Source organism: Eriocheir sinensis, chromosome 28 (genome assembly GCF_024679095.1).
Source record: "Eriocheir sinensis breed Jianghai 21 chromosome 28, ASM2467909v1, whole genome shotgun sequence".
NCBI lineage: Eukaryota > Metazoa > Arthropoda > Malacostraca > Decapoda > Varunidae > Eriocheir > Eriocheir sinensis.
In genome coordinates this window covers 10,225,406-10,240,405 of record NC_066536.1, presented here as the reverse complement: position 1 = coordinate 10,240,405, position 15,000 = coordinate 10,225,406, and the positions used below count along the sequence as shown (strand labels likewise).

Below are 15,000 nucleotides of genomic sequence, written 5' to 3'. Positions count from 1 at the left end.
TATCAGAGCATACGTATGCATATTTATTTTTGTAACCTGTATTCATTGTTACCTTGAATTCTCATTTTTTTTCAGTGTTCATCTGCCCACAGGTGAAGGTGAAGCTACGGCGTCCCTACTTTAATTTTTCTGTCTTGGAGAACCATTGTATAAACTTTGTAACTTGTAACCTTTATGTTTCTTGGTGACTCTGTATTAACACGTTGTTGTTCTGTCTGTCCACAGGTGAAGGTGAAACGCACGGACGTGGAGGCCATCACGTCCACGCTCACCATCCTGAAGGTGCGGCAGGAGCAGAGCGGCAACTACACCTGCATGCCCTCCAACCTGCACGCCGCCTCGGTGGTGCTGCACGTCATCAACGGTACGTGTTCAACGGTTGAGCCTATTGTCTTTCTTGTATTCCCTTCCTCCATCAACCTAATACCTCCCCACCATCCTAAACGCCTCTTTATTGCCGTCCCAACACCCTCTTTAACATCCCATTTCTTTTGCATGTTATATTGCTTTGTTATATCTGTTACCACCTTCTAATGGTTCTTTAACTGTTTATCTATTTTATTTATTTACCTCTTATTTTTATCCTCCGTCTTCTCTTCCCGTCTATACCTTCCTTTCTCCCTTCCCCTTTGCTACCCTCTCCTCTTTTTCTCTTTCCCTCCCACTTATTTACTTGCGTATCTCTCTTCTTCTTCCTACTTCACAGCAACCCAACACACCGAACCCTCCTACCTCACTCCTTTCCACTCCACCCTTGCTAATTGTTTTTCTCTGTTTCATCTTTCTCTTCTTTCTTTTACCTCATATCGTCCATTTCATTCACCCTCTACTATATTTCCTTCCCATCACCCTTCCTACTTTCCCTCTTTCCACTTTATCCTTTCATGACTCTTACAAAGCTCGTTACTCTCTTCCACTCCTATACTTCACTCTTCCCGTTTTCTATATTTCCTTCCTGTAATCCACTCTTTCCCCTCTTTTTCGCTTTAACTCCACTATTTTACTTCACACGCGCCACCTTTGCTCATCCATATTTAGATCCTTCCCTCTACACTCCCTGCCTTTCCTTGTTTTGTTTTTTCTCTATTTATCATCCCTTTCACTCTTCCTTATTGTTCTCCTAGCTTACGTATCTGTTCCTTAACCCCCTTTTTTTGCTCTTCGTTCTTCATGTCTTTCTCTTCCTTCCCTCTCCTCTTTTCTTCCTTCCTTTCTTCCCTCTTTACCATCCGCCTTCCAGTTCTTTCATTTAATTCTCTTATTTTCTTTTTTTTCTTTCCTCGCTTCTTTATCTTCCCACCGTTTCTTCGTTTCCTTCCTTCCTTCCTTCCTTTTTTTCCTTTCCCTATCCGTCTTTCTCTATTTCCATCATTTCTTTTTCCTTCTTCACTCCGCCTTTCTCCATTTCCTTCCGTCCCCTTTTTCCAGCTTTCGTCTCTATCCATTCTCTTGCTCTCTCTCTCCATCCTTCCCTGCGACTCACTCCACTCCCTTCCTCCCCACCTCCCTCCTCTCCCGCTCATGGCCACTAGTGCACGGAACAGGAGGATTATGTGCCGTGCCCGCGGGTCTAAAGAAAGGATAAACAGGGCACCAAAACCCCGACCGGCACGTCATCGGTGTACGTGGACCGGAGTAATGCAGGGGCTCAGGATGATGGGGGGTTTTTTTTAGGATTTTTTTTTGCGGGTTTGCGGGTTGGGGCTTTTACGATCCCGGTTGAACACACACACACACACACACACACACACACACACACACACACACACACACACACGAATAGCAGTTTCCTTTTTTTTTTACCTTATGTTTTTTTTTGTTTTTTTTTTAGGATCTTCGTGAACCGCCTGACCTTAAATACAGAAAATGTTCTCTTGTCACACGCTAAGCTTTCCTCACACCGTGCACTGCTTTACTCCATCATTACCTACTGAACAACGGAGGGAAAATATAGCGTCTTGTAATATCTTCATGCGACGTTTCAGTTAATGTGTCAACACGAGTATTTTAGTAAACCAGAACACACACACACACACACACACACACACACACACACACACACACACACACACACACACACAGTACCTCACATCGAATCCCCAAGCCGAGCCGAACGGAAATGTTAACTGTCCACAAATTGAATTATGGTTTAGGCGCTAATTCTGGAGACATGGATCGAGGGGTTGGATCGGTGTATTTTAGAAATTTTTAATGAGCCGAAGGGACGACCAGTGCTCAGGAATGTGGGTCAGCGTTATGTAAATTTGTGGCGGTGGTAGTAATAGTAATAGCAGTAGTAATAGCAATGATGACACAAATACTAACACTAATAATAAAGATAATAATAAAAGTAGTAAAAAAATAATAAAAAGAATAAACAATGAACCCAATATTTTCCATACTACTCTCCTATTCCAACCTTTGAATACTCAGGTGTGCTATTTTTAAAAAGGTGTGTGAATGGCCTTATCCAACAGTCCCAGGCTCCTTCCTATCCTTCACTCTACCTATGTATGCCTAGTACCGTCCTTCAGGCCTCCACTCGTTCTCTCCCTTCCTTCATCCATCCTGCCTTTCCTTCTCTTTCTATACCTATCCCTCTTACCGTCCTTCAAGCCTTCATTCATTCTCTTCTTCCATAACTTTCCCGCAGACACTGTCAACTTCCTGCTTCTTACTGTGTTCTGCTCTTCTTCATCTCCCGTCCTTTCCTTTTTTCTCTTTTAATACCCTCCTCGCACAGACCTTTATACTTCGTTCCTTCCTCTACTTCATCCCTTTTCTCTTTCTTCACTCCATGTCCACCTCTGTTTTTTCCTTCATATTCCATGCATGCACCTTTAGCTTCATTCCATTATTCACTCCTTCCTTTCCTCAAAACTTACTCCTCCCTTCACCTTCCATGCCTACACCTTTTAGCTTTACAAACAATTTAGTCCTTTTTTCCATATCTTTCATTTTTCCCTCACCTTCCATGCCTGTACTTTTTAGCGTTCTTCCCTCACTCCCTATTTCCTTTCCTTTTCACCTTCCATACCTGTACCTTTCAGCGTCCTCCTCTCCTTCCCTATTTTCTTTCTTTTCTTCTCATTTCCCATGGCTGCCCCTATTAGCGTCCTTCCCTCCTCTCCTATTTCTTTCTTTTCTTCTCATTTTCCTTGGCCGCCCCTTTTAGCGTCCTTCCTTCCTTTCCTATTACCTTTCTCATCCTCTCACTTCCCACGACTGTACCTTTTAGCGTCTTCCCTTCCTTCTTTTCCTTCCTCCCCGCCGTTCCTTCGCCTTGTTTACTCGCCCCCAATGTCTGGCTCGAGGCACTAACTTACACGGTATAAAAAGGCGGGTTTGGATATCATTCCGACGCATGTCAGCGCTATTTGCATAATTTAGCTCCATCTCCATAATAAGGTTATTTAGCATTTCATTTCGTTACCAACATGGAAAATCAAATTAAGATGGAATGAGAAAATTTGTCCCTAATAGTGTTCGTTGCTCCGTGGCCATGTTTCGCCATTTTTGTCTTGTTATGGATTGTGGAATGTATGCGTGAGGGAGTGTTGCTGTTTTTTTCGTGTGTGTGGGCAGGGCGTAGATGAAAAACAAGTACAACAACAACAACGATGAATGGAATGTACACTTTATGGGAAACCAATGCACAATGAGAGATAAATCAGCAGACTCGTGCGCGTGTGTGTGTGTGTGTGTGTGTGTGTGTGTGTGTGTGTGTGTGTGTGTGTGTGTGTGTGTGTGTGTGTGTGTGTTTACCTATGCCTTTGCTTCCCGTATGATCTCGGGTTTTGCCATTGGTTGTATATATATAGTTTCATCTTTTTTAAATGCAACACGGATGGGGAGACGAGGGTCCTCCAGAGCCCACAAACAAACACGTGCCATGTATCGCTTTTAGTCCAGAATTAAGCAGTCAGTAATGCCGGTGTGTTGAATATACAAAGCTCGGTAGTGGTGGTAATGGAGGTGGTGCGTAGTGGTGGTGGGGGGAAGGTGGTGGTAGTAGTGGTGGTGGTGGTAAAAGGCAAGAGAGGTGATGGTTATTCAAATCAACTTTTTTTATCCTGAACCAACATATCCTCTATTCTGTGAACTGATATAAGCCAAATAACTGACGACGCATGACCCTCAACAACGCAGGGAATGTTGAGTGATGAAATAAAGCCATCAGGATAATGATTGTGTGTGTGTGTGTGTGTGTGTGTGTGTGTGTGTGTGTGTGTGTGTGGTTTAACCGTCTATAGTTTATACACTCCACGTTACACCAGACATATACACGGAGCTGATGCATTATTTACAGACATTATATTAAATGTACAAAACAAATCAGACCACCGCGTTTGTTTGCCAGACGGTTTCCTGAATACTGGAGAATATTACGAAATGTGACGATTATATGGAGAATTCGTGAGGTGAAAATTATTATTGTGTGTGTGTTTGTGTGTGTGTGTGTGTGTGTGTGTGTGTGTGTGTGTGTGTGTGTGTGTGTGTGTGTGTACAAAGATAGAGAAAGGATTGGTTTTGCGAGTAAATTCAACTCGCTCCAAATTACTGAAACACACACACACAGTCTCTCTCTCTCTCTCTCTCTCTCTCTCTCTCTCTCTCTCTCTCTCTCTCTCTCTCATATGTTTGTCGAGTAATATTAATATGATCTCTACTCCGATGTAACTATGATTTCAGTAATTTTAGCCCTATCTAATTTTTTTTTCGCTGCTGTTGCCTTTATCATATGGAATAATAACCCAGCCACTCCTCTCAGTAATGGTTGTCTTTCTCCCCCTTACAGAGAAGCACCCCGCGGCCATGCAGGGGGAAAGGAACAGTGCCGGGGTAGCGGACGCCAAGCTTCACGTCACCTGCATCATTCTGCTTTTCGTCTTTGCCTTCACCGCCACATGGAGCGGCCAAGAAAGAAAACATGAATCAAAAACAAAGCCAAAAAAGCAACGAACGACAAATTCTGCTTCATTGGCTGTTCTTTCCCTCCCTGCTGCCTCCTCCCACCACCGCCTCAACACCCATGCCCTTTCCCCAGCCTCCCTCCGCAGCCTCCCTTGCCAAGGAGACATCACAACCACCTCGAGCCAGGGGCAGCAGGAGGCCTTTGACATACTTTGGAAGCTCCTGAAAATCGACGGTCTGCATTGTGCGCAGAAAGTCTCTCCCGCCAAAGGGGATGAAGCAGAGCCTTTGTCCAGCTCTGCCAGCCAGGTCAGGGATTTACCACGCACGGTCCTTGTTGAAGAGATGCTTGATACAGAGGGCCATACTTCATCGCCCTCCTTGAAACGGCGGGGCTCTCCGGAGCTGACCCTTGATGAGGCTCAGGAAAATCTTTGCGTGCCCGGGGAGGAGGCAGAGGACGCATCATCTGGCAGTACTCGAGCCATCACAGCCGCAGGTACTCAACGCCGCCACTTCCCATCCCTGCTGCCGGCTAAGGATCTGTTGCGAGTCGATCGAGGGCTGTTCGCTGCCTCTTGTCGGTGATCAGTCCGGCCTCTCCTTAAGCACACTTTTGTATATGTCGTGTACATAGACAAGTATATATAATTTTTATGTGTACAGATAGACTTGTACAAAAGATCGTTCCCAAGATAGATGATAGTAGTGGGAGCTTAAAGACAGAAAAAAAGAAGAATCGTTTTATAGAATTTCTTAAAAGCTACAGCAAAAAAATAAAAATAAAAATCACGGATCCCGCGTGAAAGAAGCATGAAAAATCAATAAAACAAGTGCTTCTTGTAAATAGGTTTCATTCATGCGTGTGTATACCTATTTGAAGTTCGACTTGAATTATTTACGCAAGTCTATAGTTCACACCAACACCCTTCGTTGGGACTCTTCGCAATGAGAGTTTGGTTGACGTTTGTTTTTAGTTCCACCGCATACATTTCTTGAAGATGAATTCCCATGGACTATTTACCGATGGTTTAGAAGAATGTATACGAGTTGAGTGTTCCATGTCATTCAAAGTATAACCTGGAGCTGAGAAACCCAAATGTTCTGTGTCAGATGGCAAAGAAACGGCAGACGGGAAACAGAAGCTACGATGATAGGAGAGGGCGTCGTTTCTCCCTCACCATCAGAAGTCTTTAATGGTGCCAACATCTAACGGGAACAGCCAGCAGGTCGTTTTGATCAAAGGTTTACCACGCCGTTACGTTACGTCTGAACAACAAAGGAGTCTTGGTGGCGCTCTGAAGCCGTCACCAAATGATCTAGCGACGTGCGACACAAGCCGACGTCACTGATGAGGTTTCCATTGCTCTGAGGGACCGGGGAGGGGAGGGGGAGGGGCGGCGTGCGAGTGGATGACCCCTTCTCTCTCCCCTCCCGCTACGCCTCCAACACGCGGAACAAGGAGGGCCGCCACGGAGCACTTGGGTAGAGTTCCGTTTGCCTTCAGTGTTTGGTAAAGGAATTAATCGATGAGTTATGTCCTTCTGTGTTCCATGTATTCACTCATTACTCTGTTCAACCAGCATAACGAATATTTATTGATCTGTGAAGTAAGAGCACTTAAACATTCAGCTTTCTGTGTAGTATATGTAGATGTTCGGGGAGATGTGTGTTTCTTGGGGCGCGGAGCGACGGGAGCGTCGTGCTGAGAGTGTGTGCGCCGCGGGAAAAGAACACAACAACACAAGGTGAAGTCTCTGCCAACAATAGACATAACCACACCAATAACAGCACCAGCGAAGCAGCTCTACGGTAATAACCAAATAACAGAAAACGATGAAATTAAGTAAAAGTTAGAACCTTCATTTTCTTTGGTTGGTGTTCATGGGAGACGATGGTGTCGTCTATCTCTCGCAACATTGTCTAAATACACGGTCGGGTTTCCAGTGATCACTACACGAGCCTGACACGGGCCTAGGGTTAGGTACAGGCTATAAAAATATATTCGGCATCCTTGCAGTAAATACATTGTGCCACACCGTACAAGGGAACATCAATAAAAACCTGAGGGACAGGGCACGGTTGGCATCCCTGGCTGTTTTGAAGAATGTTTTAAGTTGTTTCAACCCCACCAAATGATAACGACGTCTGTAACTGTGATCGCTGTAAAGGATATCGAACAAGGGATGCCTGCAATATGTTTTTAGCCTCTACCTTATACATCATCGTAGAGAGTAAGTGCGTGTACTCACACACTGCTCAGACACTCTTGTTTACTTTTATTATCATGTTTACTAATTAATTTCTCCCTCGGCATCGTTTTTTCTGTAAATTATGTAGTTATAGGTAACTAATTTTCATGTATACAGAAAACCTATATAAATATTTCTACAAAACAATATAAAAAAAATATTAAACTTTATTTGCTCATTAATATCAGGCTATGTATTAAAAGATTAATTTCGAGTACAAGAGAATAAAAAATGAGAATCATAATCTACACAAAACTATCGGATGAGGAATTTATCGCAATTTTTAATGCCATCTTCCCAAGTAATATAAATCTCTCCCCGGAGTGCAGTCAATACATAATGAATCATCAATTTCCTCACGTAATGAGGCCCGTCAAGTGGCTCTACAAAAGTCGTATATTTCTCTGGTTAATTAAGATTCACTGACCTGGAAGTTAATTAGAGGGACAAGTTATTTTCCAGTCTTTTTTTTTTTTCTTTTTTACGTGGTGATCATTTGCCCGCAGCAAGGAGCCGAGAGAGAAGATCCGTCTCTTCAGGCCAACTAGCCACTAATGAAATCCTGAGATGACAGCCACAGCACAAGGATGAAAATATCACCGCCAGGGCCAGACTCCCGTCCGCTGAATTAATTACAAACATTCACGGCACGAGTGGGCTGCTTCAACATATTGTATAATACATTCAAACTGATAGCTGCTCAAAGTCCAGTAAGCAGAGATGTTATTTCACCTAAACTGACACATTTACATAATATATCTTAATCAAAGACAGGATTTAGACGTTAGGAAGACCAAACTTTCACCTCAGCTTCCAGATACACAATGTAGATACAGAGCCCGATTTCAAAAACATCAATCCCCTTTTTTTCCTCCCTCATGTCTCCCCTGCGGTGTATGAAGGACAGAAGGAAATGCAGAATGTGAGGATATATTTCACTTCCCATAAATGTACACGAAGGAGCTGGTACTCATCCACACACGCAGTAAGATATTACAGGAATTTACACTCGAAAAAATATAAAAAGATTATAGGTTATTCGTTACTTGAGGCTCCTGAACCTAGTTGTGGCTACTCAAGGGGTGCTGAGCAGAAAGGCCGCTGTAAATTAGCAGCACACATGTGACTACCAGTGCGACACTCGGTAAACAAAACACAAGAGAACAGGTACAACATCCCTACTCTTTACCCCCACACACACAAAAAACTACGACAAACTGTCTCCATATCACTGCAGCATCCCTTTGGGAAAGTTCATTAAGATTCAAACACACACACACACACACACACACACACACACACACACACACACACACACACACACACACACACACAACGTCAAATGGATATAAACTGCAGAACAATAACACCAAAACCCCAAGAGGAGCCGGTGTGTGATGCAGGTCACGTTGTTTGTTACAAAAGAAAAATGAAAACGGTTTAATGCTCGGGGGAGAACCATTCGATGTTTCAAACGATAGAAAACAGCAGGGACGGACTTCAAGAATGCAGGGAAGCGGCGGGAGAGTGACCTTCCTCCATTGTGTCAAGGTCAAGTTCCTCAAGAGACGGGCGGGTGTATGTAAACTTGTATGTATATATGTCAGGTGGAGGCGGCTGGACAGGGGGCGGGGGGGTGAGGTGGAACGACTGAAGATTTTATTGATCTTAGTGGCCGGGATGGGGAAGGAAGGGGTTGGGTCCTGCCGCCGTCTGTAAAACTGTTAAGGCTAAAAAAAAAGAAAAATGTTCACTATATTATGGATTATATGTTTTGTATATAAGAAATGTTTGTAATAAATGGAACTCGTAAAGCAGGACCGTGTTTGCTTCTCCTGAGGACACGTGAGTCACACACGACGACAGCCAATCAGAGGTCAAAACACAATAACAAATCACAGAAAACAGCTGAGCCTTCGACGTGTGTGTGTGTGTGTGTGTGTGTGTGTGTGTGTAGGAGAGAGAGAGAGAGAGAGAGAGAGAGAGAGAGAGAGAGAGAGAGAGAGAGAGAGAGAGAGAGAGAGAGAGAGAGAGAGAGAGAGAGAGAGAGAGAGAGAGAAAGGAGGAAGGCAGGTGTTTCAGATGGCGGCGGAAGGAATCTCAAAGCCATGTGATGTCATTAAGGTGAGAGAAGGAAGGTAAGAAAATTATTTAAATTTAAAAACTGCGGATAATTCAACTTTGGCACGATTTGTTTCGGAAGTAAAACAAAAAGAATGTATATTTGGTTCAGGAATGACAGTCCCATTACTTTGGTGACAACGTGGAATTATGTCTAGATTATTTTTTTCTGACGAACGAGAAAAATGCTGGCTAACATTTGTGCGAAAAAAAATTGTGAAAGTTTGGTCCGAATTGAAGGGAAATCGAGTGCACAATCAATTAAACTTTTTAGATGACTTATAACTTTACCTTGAAGTTGAGGTCACACAGAAAAAAAACAAGAAAATTCTACAAAAAGACATCACTCATCAGCTTTGTTGAGACTACATGTATGAGTCAACAATTCAGGAGGGGGGGGGGGATGGTGAAGGTAACAGTTGAATATACAAATCAATCATTATTCATTGTACGTCAAACAAATGCGACCAGACAGACAAACAGAAGAAAAGGACTGCGAAAGCTTCAAAACAAACAGAAAGGCGGTGATGTTATCGAGCCTTAGAGGTGATGACGGTTGTGGCGATGATGTTGAATGGACGTGATGCAACATGGTGGTGATGGGAGTCACGGCGTTGGATGAAGGTAGTGATTCAAGATGGTGATGATGATAGTGTTACTGAAAAGAGGAGGCGAAGGAAGATGGTGGTGGAAACACTGGAGATGGCTCGATGGCGTTAAAGGAAGATCGTGATAACAAGTGGTGCTGGGGATGGTGGTAATAGCGTTAGCGAGGGTGTAGGAAGGGAAGCTGCTGTTGGTGATGAGGGTAATTATGGTACTAAGAGGTGATTTAAGAGGTACAGTTAATATTAGCATCAACAACCGTATGTACCATCTGATTCTATATGAACACTAACATTTACCTCTAGATAGATAGATAGGTAGATAGATAGATAGATAGATACCACACCTGTACATACCATACCATTTACCTCCTTGAGACCAGGTGCATACATGGCGCCTGGGTGACTGGCGTGGCGGGGGGGAGGGGAGGAAAAAGGAGGCTGAGGAGGGAGGAAGGAAGGAAGGTAGGGAGGAAGGAGGGCCCGCGTATACCCTCATCAATCACACCTTTCATCATAGCCCTGAATCACCCCCCCCTCCCCCTCCCCCTTTAATATCCGACCTCCCCCCTCCTCCCTCTGTCTGCCTGTCAAGCTCTCCGTCTCCTCTTCTGCTTCTTCTTCCTATTCCTCTTTCTATTTATCCTCTTTTTCATCTTTTCCTTCTTCCTTCTTCTCTTTCTTCTGCATATATTACTTCCTTCCTCCTCCTCTGTCTGCCTGTCAAGCTCCCCGTCTCCTCTTCTGCCTTTTCTTCTTATTCTTCTTTCTTCTCCTCTTCGTCATCTTCCTTTTCTCTTCCTCCTTCGCTTCTCTCTCCTTCAACTTATTTTGTTTTCTTCATCATCCTTTTTTTCTTTCTTCCTTCTCTTTCTGTTCCCTCTCCTTCATATACTTTTCTTTCCACGTCCTCATCTTTTTCCTTCTCTCCCTTCTCTTCGTCCTTCACATACTTTCCTCTTCCTTCGTTTCTTCCTCTCCTTCATATACTTTATTTTCATCATCATCTTTTCTCTTTTCCTCCTCCTCCTCCTCCTTCTCCTCCTCCTCCTCCTCCTCCTCTTCTTCCTTCACATTATTTTATTTCCTCATCTTTTCCTTCTCATCTTTTACATAATTTCCTCTCCTTCTCTTCATCCCTCTTTTATACTCTTTTTAATTACCGATCCATCCTTTTTCACGATCTTCTCCTTGATATCTTTTGCGACTATTCCCGTTTTTCATCTCCTTTTTGCATATTACCTTATTCCCTCCTTTGAGATTCGTCCATTCTTCATTTCCCTTCGCTTCTCCTCATTACATTTTTTTCCCACCAACTCAATTTTCTTTCCGTCTTTTTTTCATATTTTTGCGGGCCTCTCATCCCTGCCTCCGTCCATCATTTATTTATTCTCTTTCGCTCATCCTTGGCATCTCCTTGATCTCACGCCGTTTCTCGCATATATCCCCCCCCCCCCCTTCAACTCCCCCATCACAGAAGTCAACTTGCTTATTTTCACCCTATCTTGCCTCCCCTCTTCCCGTAATCCCACTTTTCATTTACAAGACGATCTGCCCCCCCCCCCTTCCCCACCCCATCAACTCCCCATCACATAAGTCAACTCGCTTATTTCCACCCTATCTTGCCCCCCTTCCCGTAATCCCACCTCTCATTAACAAGACGATCTGCCTCCTCCCCATCATCTCCGCATCACACAAGTCAACTCGCTATTTACACCCTATCTTGTTCCCCTTCTCGTAATCTCACATATCCTGCATAAGATGACCTGCCTCCGCCGCCTCCTCCTCCATCCCCTCGCCTCTCCATTACGAGACAGACAGTAGGAACATCACGTTTGAGGCATACGGTTTAAATATCACCTTAGAATTATGAGGAAGAGACACCGCAAGAGAATATACAATTTCGTTACGAGAATACATGGCCGGAAATCAGATGTAAGTTATACGAATACTCAAAAGGTGGAATGAAAATTAAATGACTTCTAGACCATTGTTGTACTATCAAGACTTAGCGTTCACTTGACTACACAATAAGAAGTAGACATTTATCAGCCTAAGTACAGTAGGTTGCTCTTTGTTATGAGGAACTAAGGAAATTAAACAGAGAGGAATACACATTATTTTAGATAAGAGTGAGACGTGTGTGTATGTGTGTGTGTGTGTGTGTGTGTGTGTGTGTGTGTGTGTGCAAGCGCCCCACCCAACAAGCACAGTATATATCAGGTCAATTTTCCACGCAGCCTCACCCAGCAAGGGGAGCATTAACCAAGCTTGATCCCTCCCTCCAAACGACCCTCTCTCCTCCTCTTGTATACCTCCCTCCCCTCCACGTTACGGGCACGCATTGAACAGCTATTCTTATGTTTCCCTGCTGACACTGCCCATGACTCACCCTCTAGCCAGAAGACATGAAAGAGAAGAGCGTCCATGGAATATGTTGAGGGATCCTGAATAAAACCTTAGATAGGATGCTGATATATTATGTTACGTTAGACTGAGTTATGCTAAGTTAGACAGAGTGGTGTTGATTAAAATATGTTGTTGTTTTGGGGGTTAGATCGCGCTTGGCTAGGTTGTATAGCCCGCATTGGTAAGTCACGATCTGTTTTATTCTGTTATGGTGTTTTCTTACGTTGAAATTCATGTTCTTGTGTTGTGTGGTGACATGCATCGTAATGCTATGTTGTGTTCCGTTGTGTCGTGTTGTGCTGTATAGTGATGTGTTGGGGTGGGACAGGTTAGATTCGGTTCGGTTGGGTTGGGTTGGGTTGGGTTGGGTTGGGTTGTTTTGGGCTGGGTTGGGTTGGGTTGGGTTGGGTTGGGTTGGTTTGGTTTGGTTTGGTTTAGTTGAGTTGGGTTGAGCTGGATTGGGTAAGACTAGGTTAGGTTGGGTTGGGATGGGTTGGGTTGAATCGCGCTTTGTTATACTGCGTCATACTGTGCAGTGTTTTGATGCGTGGTGTTGTATCGTGCGGTGTTATACTGTGTTCCGTCGTGCTGTGGTGCTGTGGTGTGTTGGGCAGGGAGGGTCAAGCCTGTCTAAGTAAGGATTGGACGAGGTGCAGCAAGGGTAGGCCACGTGAGCTTCTCTAAACAATGGCGCTGAGAGGTTCGGGCTTCCTGCATTGTTTGAGTTTTGTGAATTGTTCTCTTCCAGCGGGGAATTAAACGAGACTTTCTCCCTTCATTAAAACTTAGGTTCATATGCGCAATGCTCTCTCTCTCTCTCTCTCTCTCTCTCTCTCTCTCTCTCTCTCTCTCTCTCTCTCTCTCTCTCTCTCTCTCTCTCTCTCTCTCTCTCTCTCTCTCTCTCTCTCTCTCTCTCTCTCTCCCCCCCCCGAGGGTTGGCTCCCGTGTTCACCATAATTACCTTGTCAGTTAATATCCGAGCAACTGAAGTACAAGGCTACATTTATTTTTTTTTCTTCTTATTTATGAAACTTAATCTCCTTGACTATACTCCTGAACTTAAAAAAGAATCATAAGTAAAAAAAACAACGGCACAGAAGTCACATATACACCGTAACTAGTTTAATGACACACAACACTAACCACTATCTCTAAAAAAAGCCTTCTTTTTTCTGATTGATAAAGTGTAACTGAATATAATGTGATACTTTGCGTAAGGTAGTGAAAGTCAAACATTATTACCATCTGACGTCCTTCACTTTTTTTCACATTATTAGCAAAAACAAGCTATATTGACAACAACCAGGCATCAACCAATAAGATGCAGCCTTTACCAACATCTACCAATCACGTGTAGATTTCGTTGGTGAGGGAGGGCGGCTTACTTACGAAGTCACCATCCATACACACTTATGACAGTAGTATACTTTCTTTTCTTCCTCTTACTCCCACGTGAACTCACATGAACGAAAAAGTAAAATCTGTGTTATTCAGGCCTCAAGCCACGGCCAGCCAACCAACAACTACAGTATATTATTTGACTTGCTGCTGCTGGCCTCAATTTTATATGATTTCTGAAGCCACAGGCCAGTGGTGAAGCATTTCCCTCACAGGAATGTAAAGAAAAACTCCGCTATGTTCAAACTCAGCTTCACTCAGACCCCAGAACGAGAAAAACAGGAGAGAGGGATTGGAAGGCGGCACTCGAGGATAAGCGAAAACTCCATGAGAAAGATACTTCATACACTCGGCTTTCATCTTCAGGAGGGAGAAAATAGAAATTCAGCTAAATTTGATTTACGACTTAACCAAGATAGCTAAAAAAAAATAAAAAAAAAAAAACATCCGTGATACGATACGTCGAGAGAGAGAGAGAGAGAGAGAGAGAGAGAGAGAGAGAGAGAGAGAGAGAGAGAGAGAGAGAGAGAGAGAATTCTAGTTGAACACACACACACACACACACACACACACACACACACACTGGAGACAAGGGGAGCGGTGGTCTAGTGGGTTAAAGCGTCAAGCCATGGAAATGAAGAACCGTGGCGAGGCGGTTCGAGCCTCAGTGGCGCCCATATCGTAAGGAGGGCCATTTGGTGTTGAATTCCAAAGCAGCAGCAAATTATCAATAAGAGTAAAAGCTGTCAAGACAAAGATTATCATACACAGGAGTAAGTGAGACGTCCGGGGTCAGACTAGGCTTGAATAATTTGCGCGTGGAGATCTAGTGAGGAAAACGCCGCGAGGTTGGCCTAGGTCTCAGCCGGTCTGTGATGGCGCTGTCTTTTCGTTTGTCTTTGAGGCAGACGACACATTCAAAACCATAACAGCATTGATATTTTAGCTTAAGAAATGCTGAATTAAGCCCTCCGTTCCAAGACTGTTATTCGATTTTTTTTTTTTCGGCGCAATGGGTTTTGACAAGAGCCTCAAGGAATTTTTGCCTCATGTGATGGAGCCTTGTTTTCTTCACATCCGTTCATCTGGAGTCGTATATCTTAAGGAAAACGGCATCTAAATTTTGTACAAGAATGAGGAAGCGGGGGTCAAAGCCTTTGGTTGGAGAAATATAATCAATAAGCATGCACATCAATACACCCGGTCTTTAAGTTGTGGAAAAAAATAAACACAGCGTAATTTAATTCATGTATACTTGAAATTAAGCATGGCGGAGAGATGGGATGGTCAGAACACGATGA

At 43.7% G+C, this 15,000-nt stretch overlaps 1 protein-coding gene across 1 annotated transcript in view; it reads left to right on the top strand.

Moving 5' to 3' along the window:
* LOC127004494 (uncharacterized) overlaps positions 1-8,983 on the top strand; it is a 111,510-nt gene extending 102,527 nt beyond the window's left edge. The window contains exons 5-6 of the mRNA XM_050872268.1: positions 226-364; positions 4,799-8,983. Coding sequence (XP_050728225.1) covers positions 226-364; positions 4,799-5,502 — 843 coding nt within the window. The 3' untranslated portion in view covers positions 5,503-8,983. The remainder of the gene's footprint in view (positions 1-225; positions 365-4,798) is intronic.
* The last annotated feature ends 6,017 nt before the right edge of the window (positions 8,984-15,000 follow it).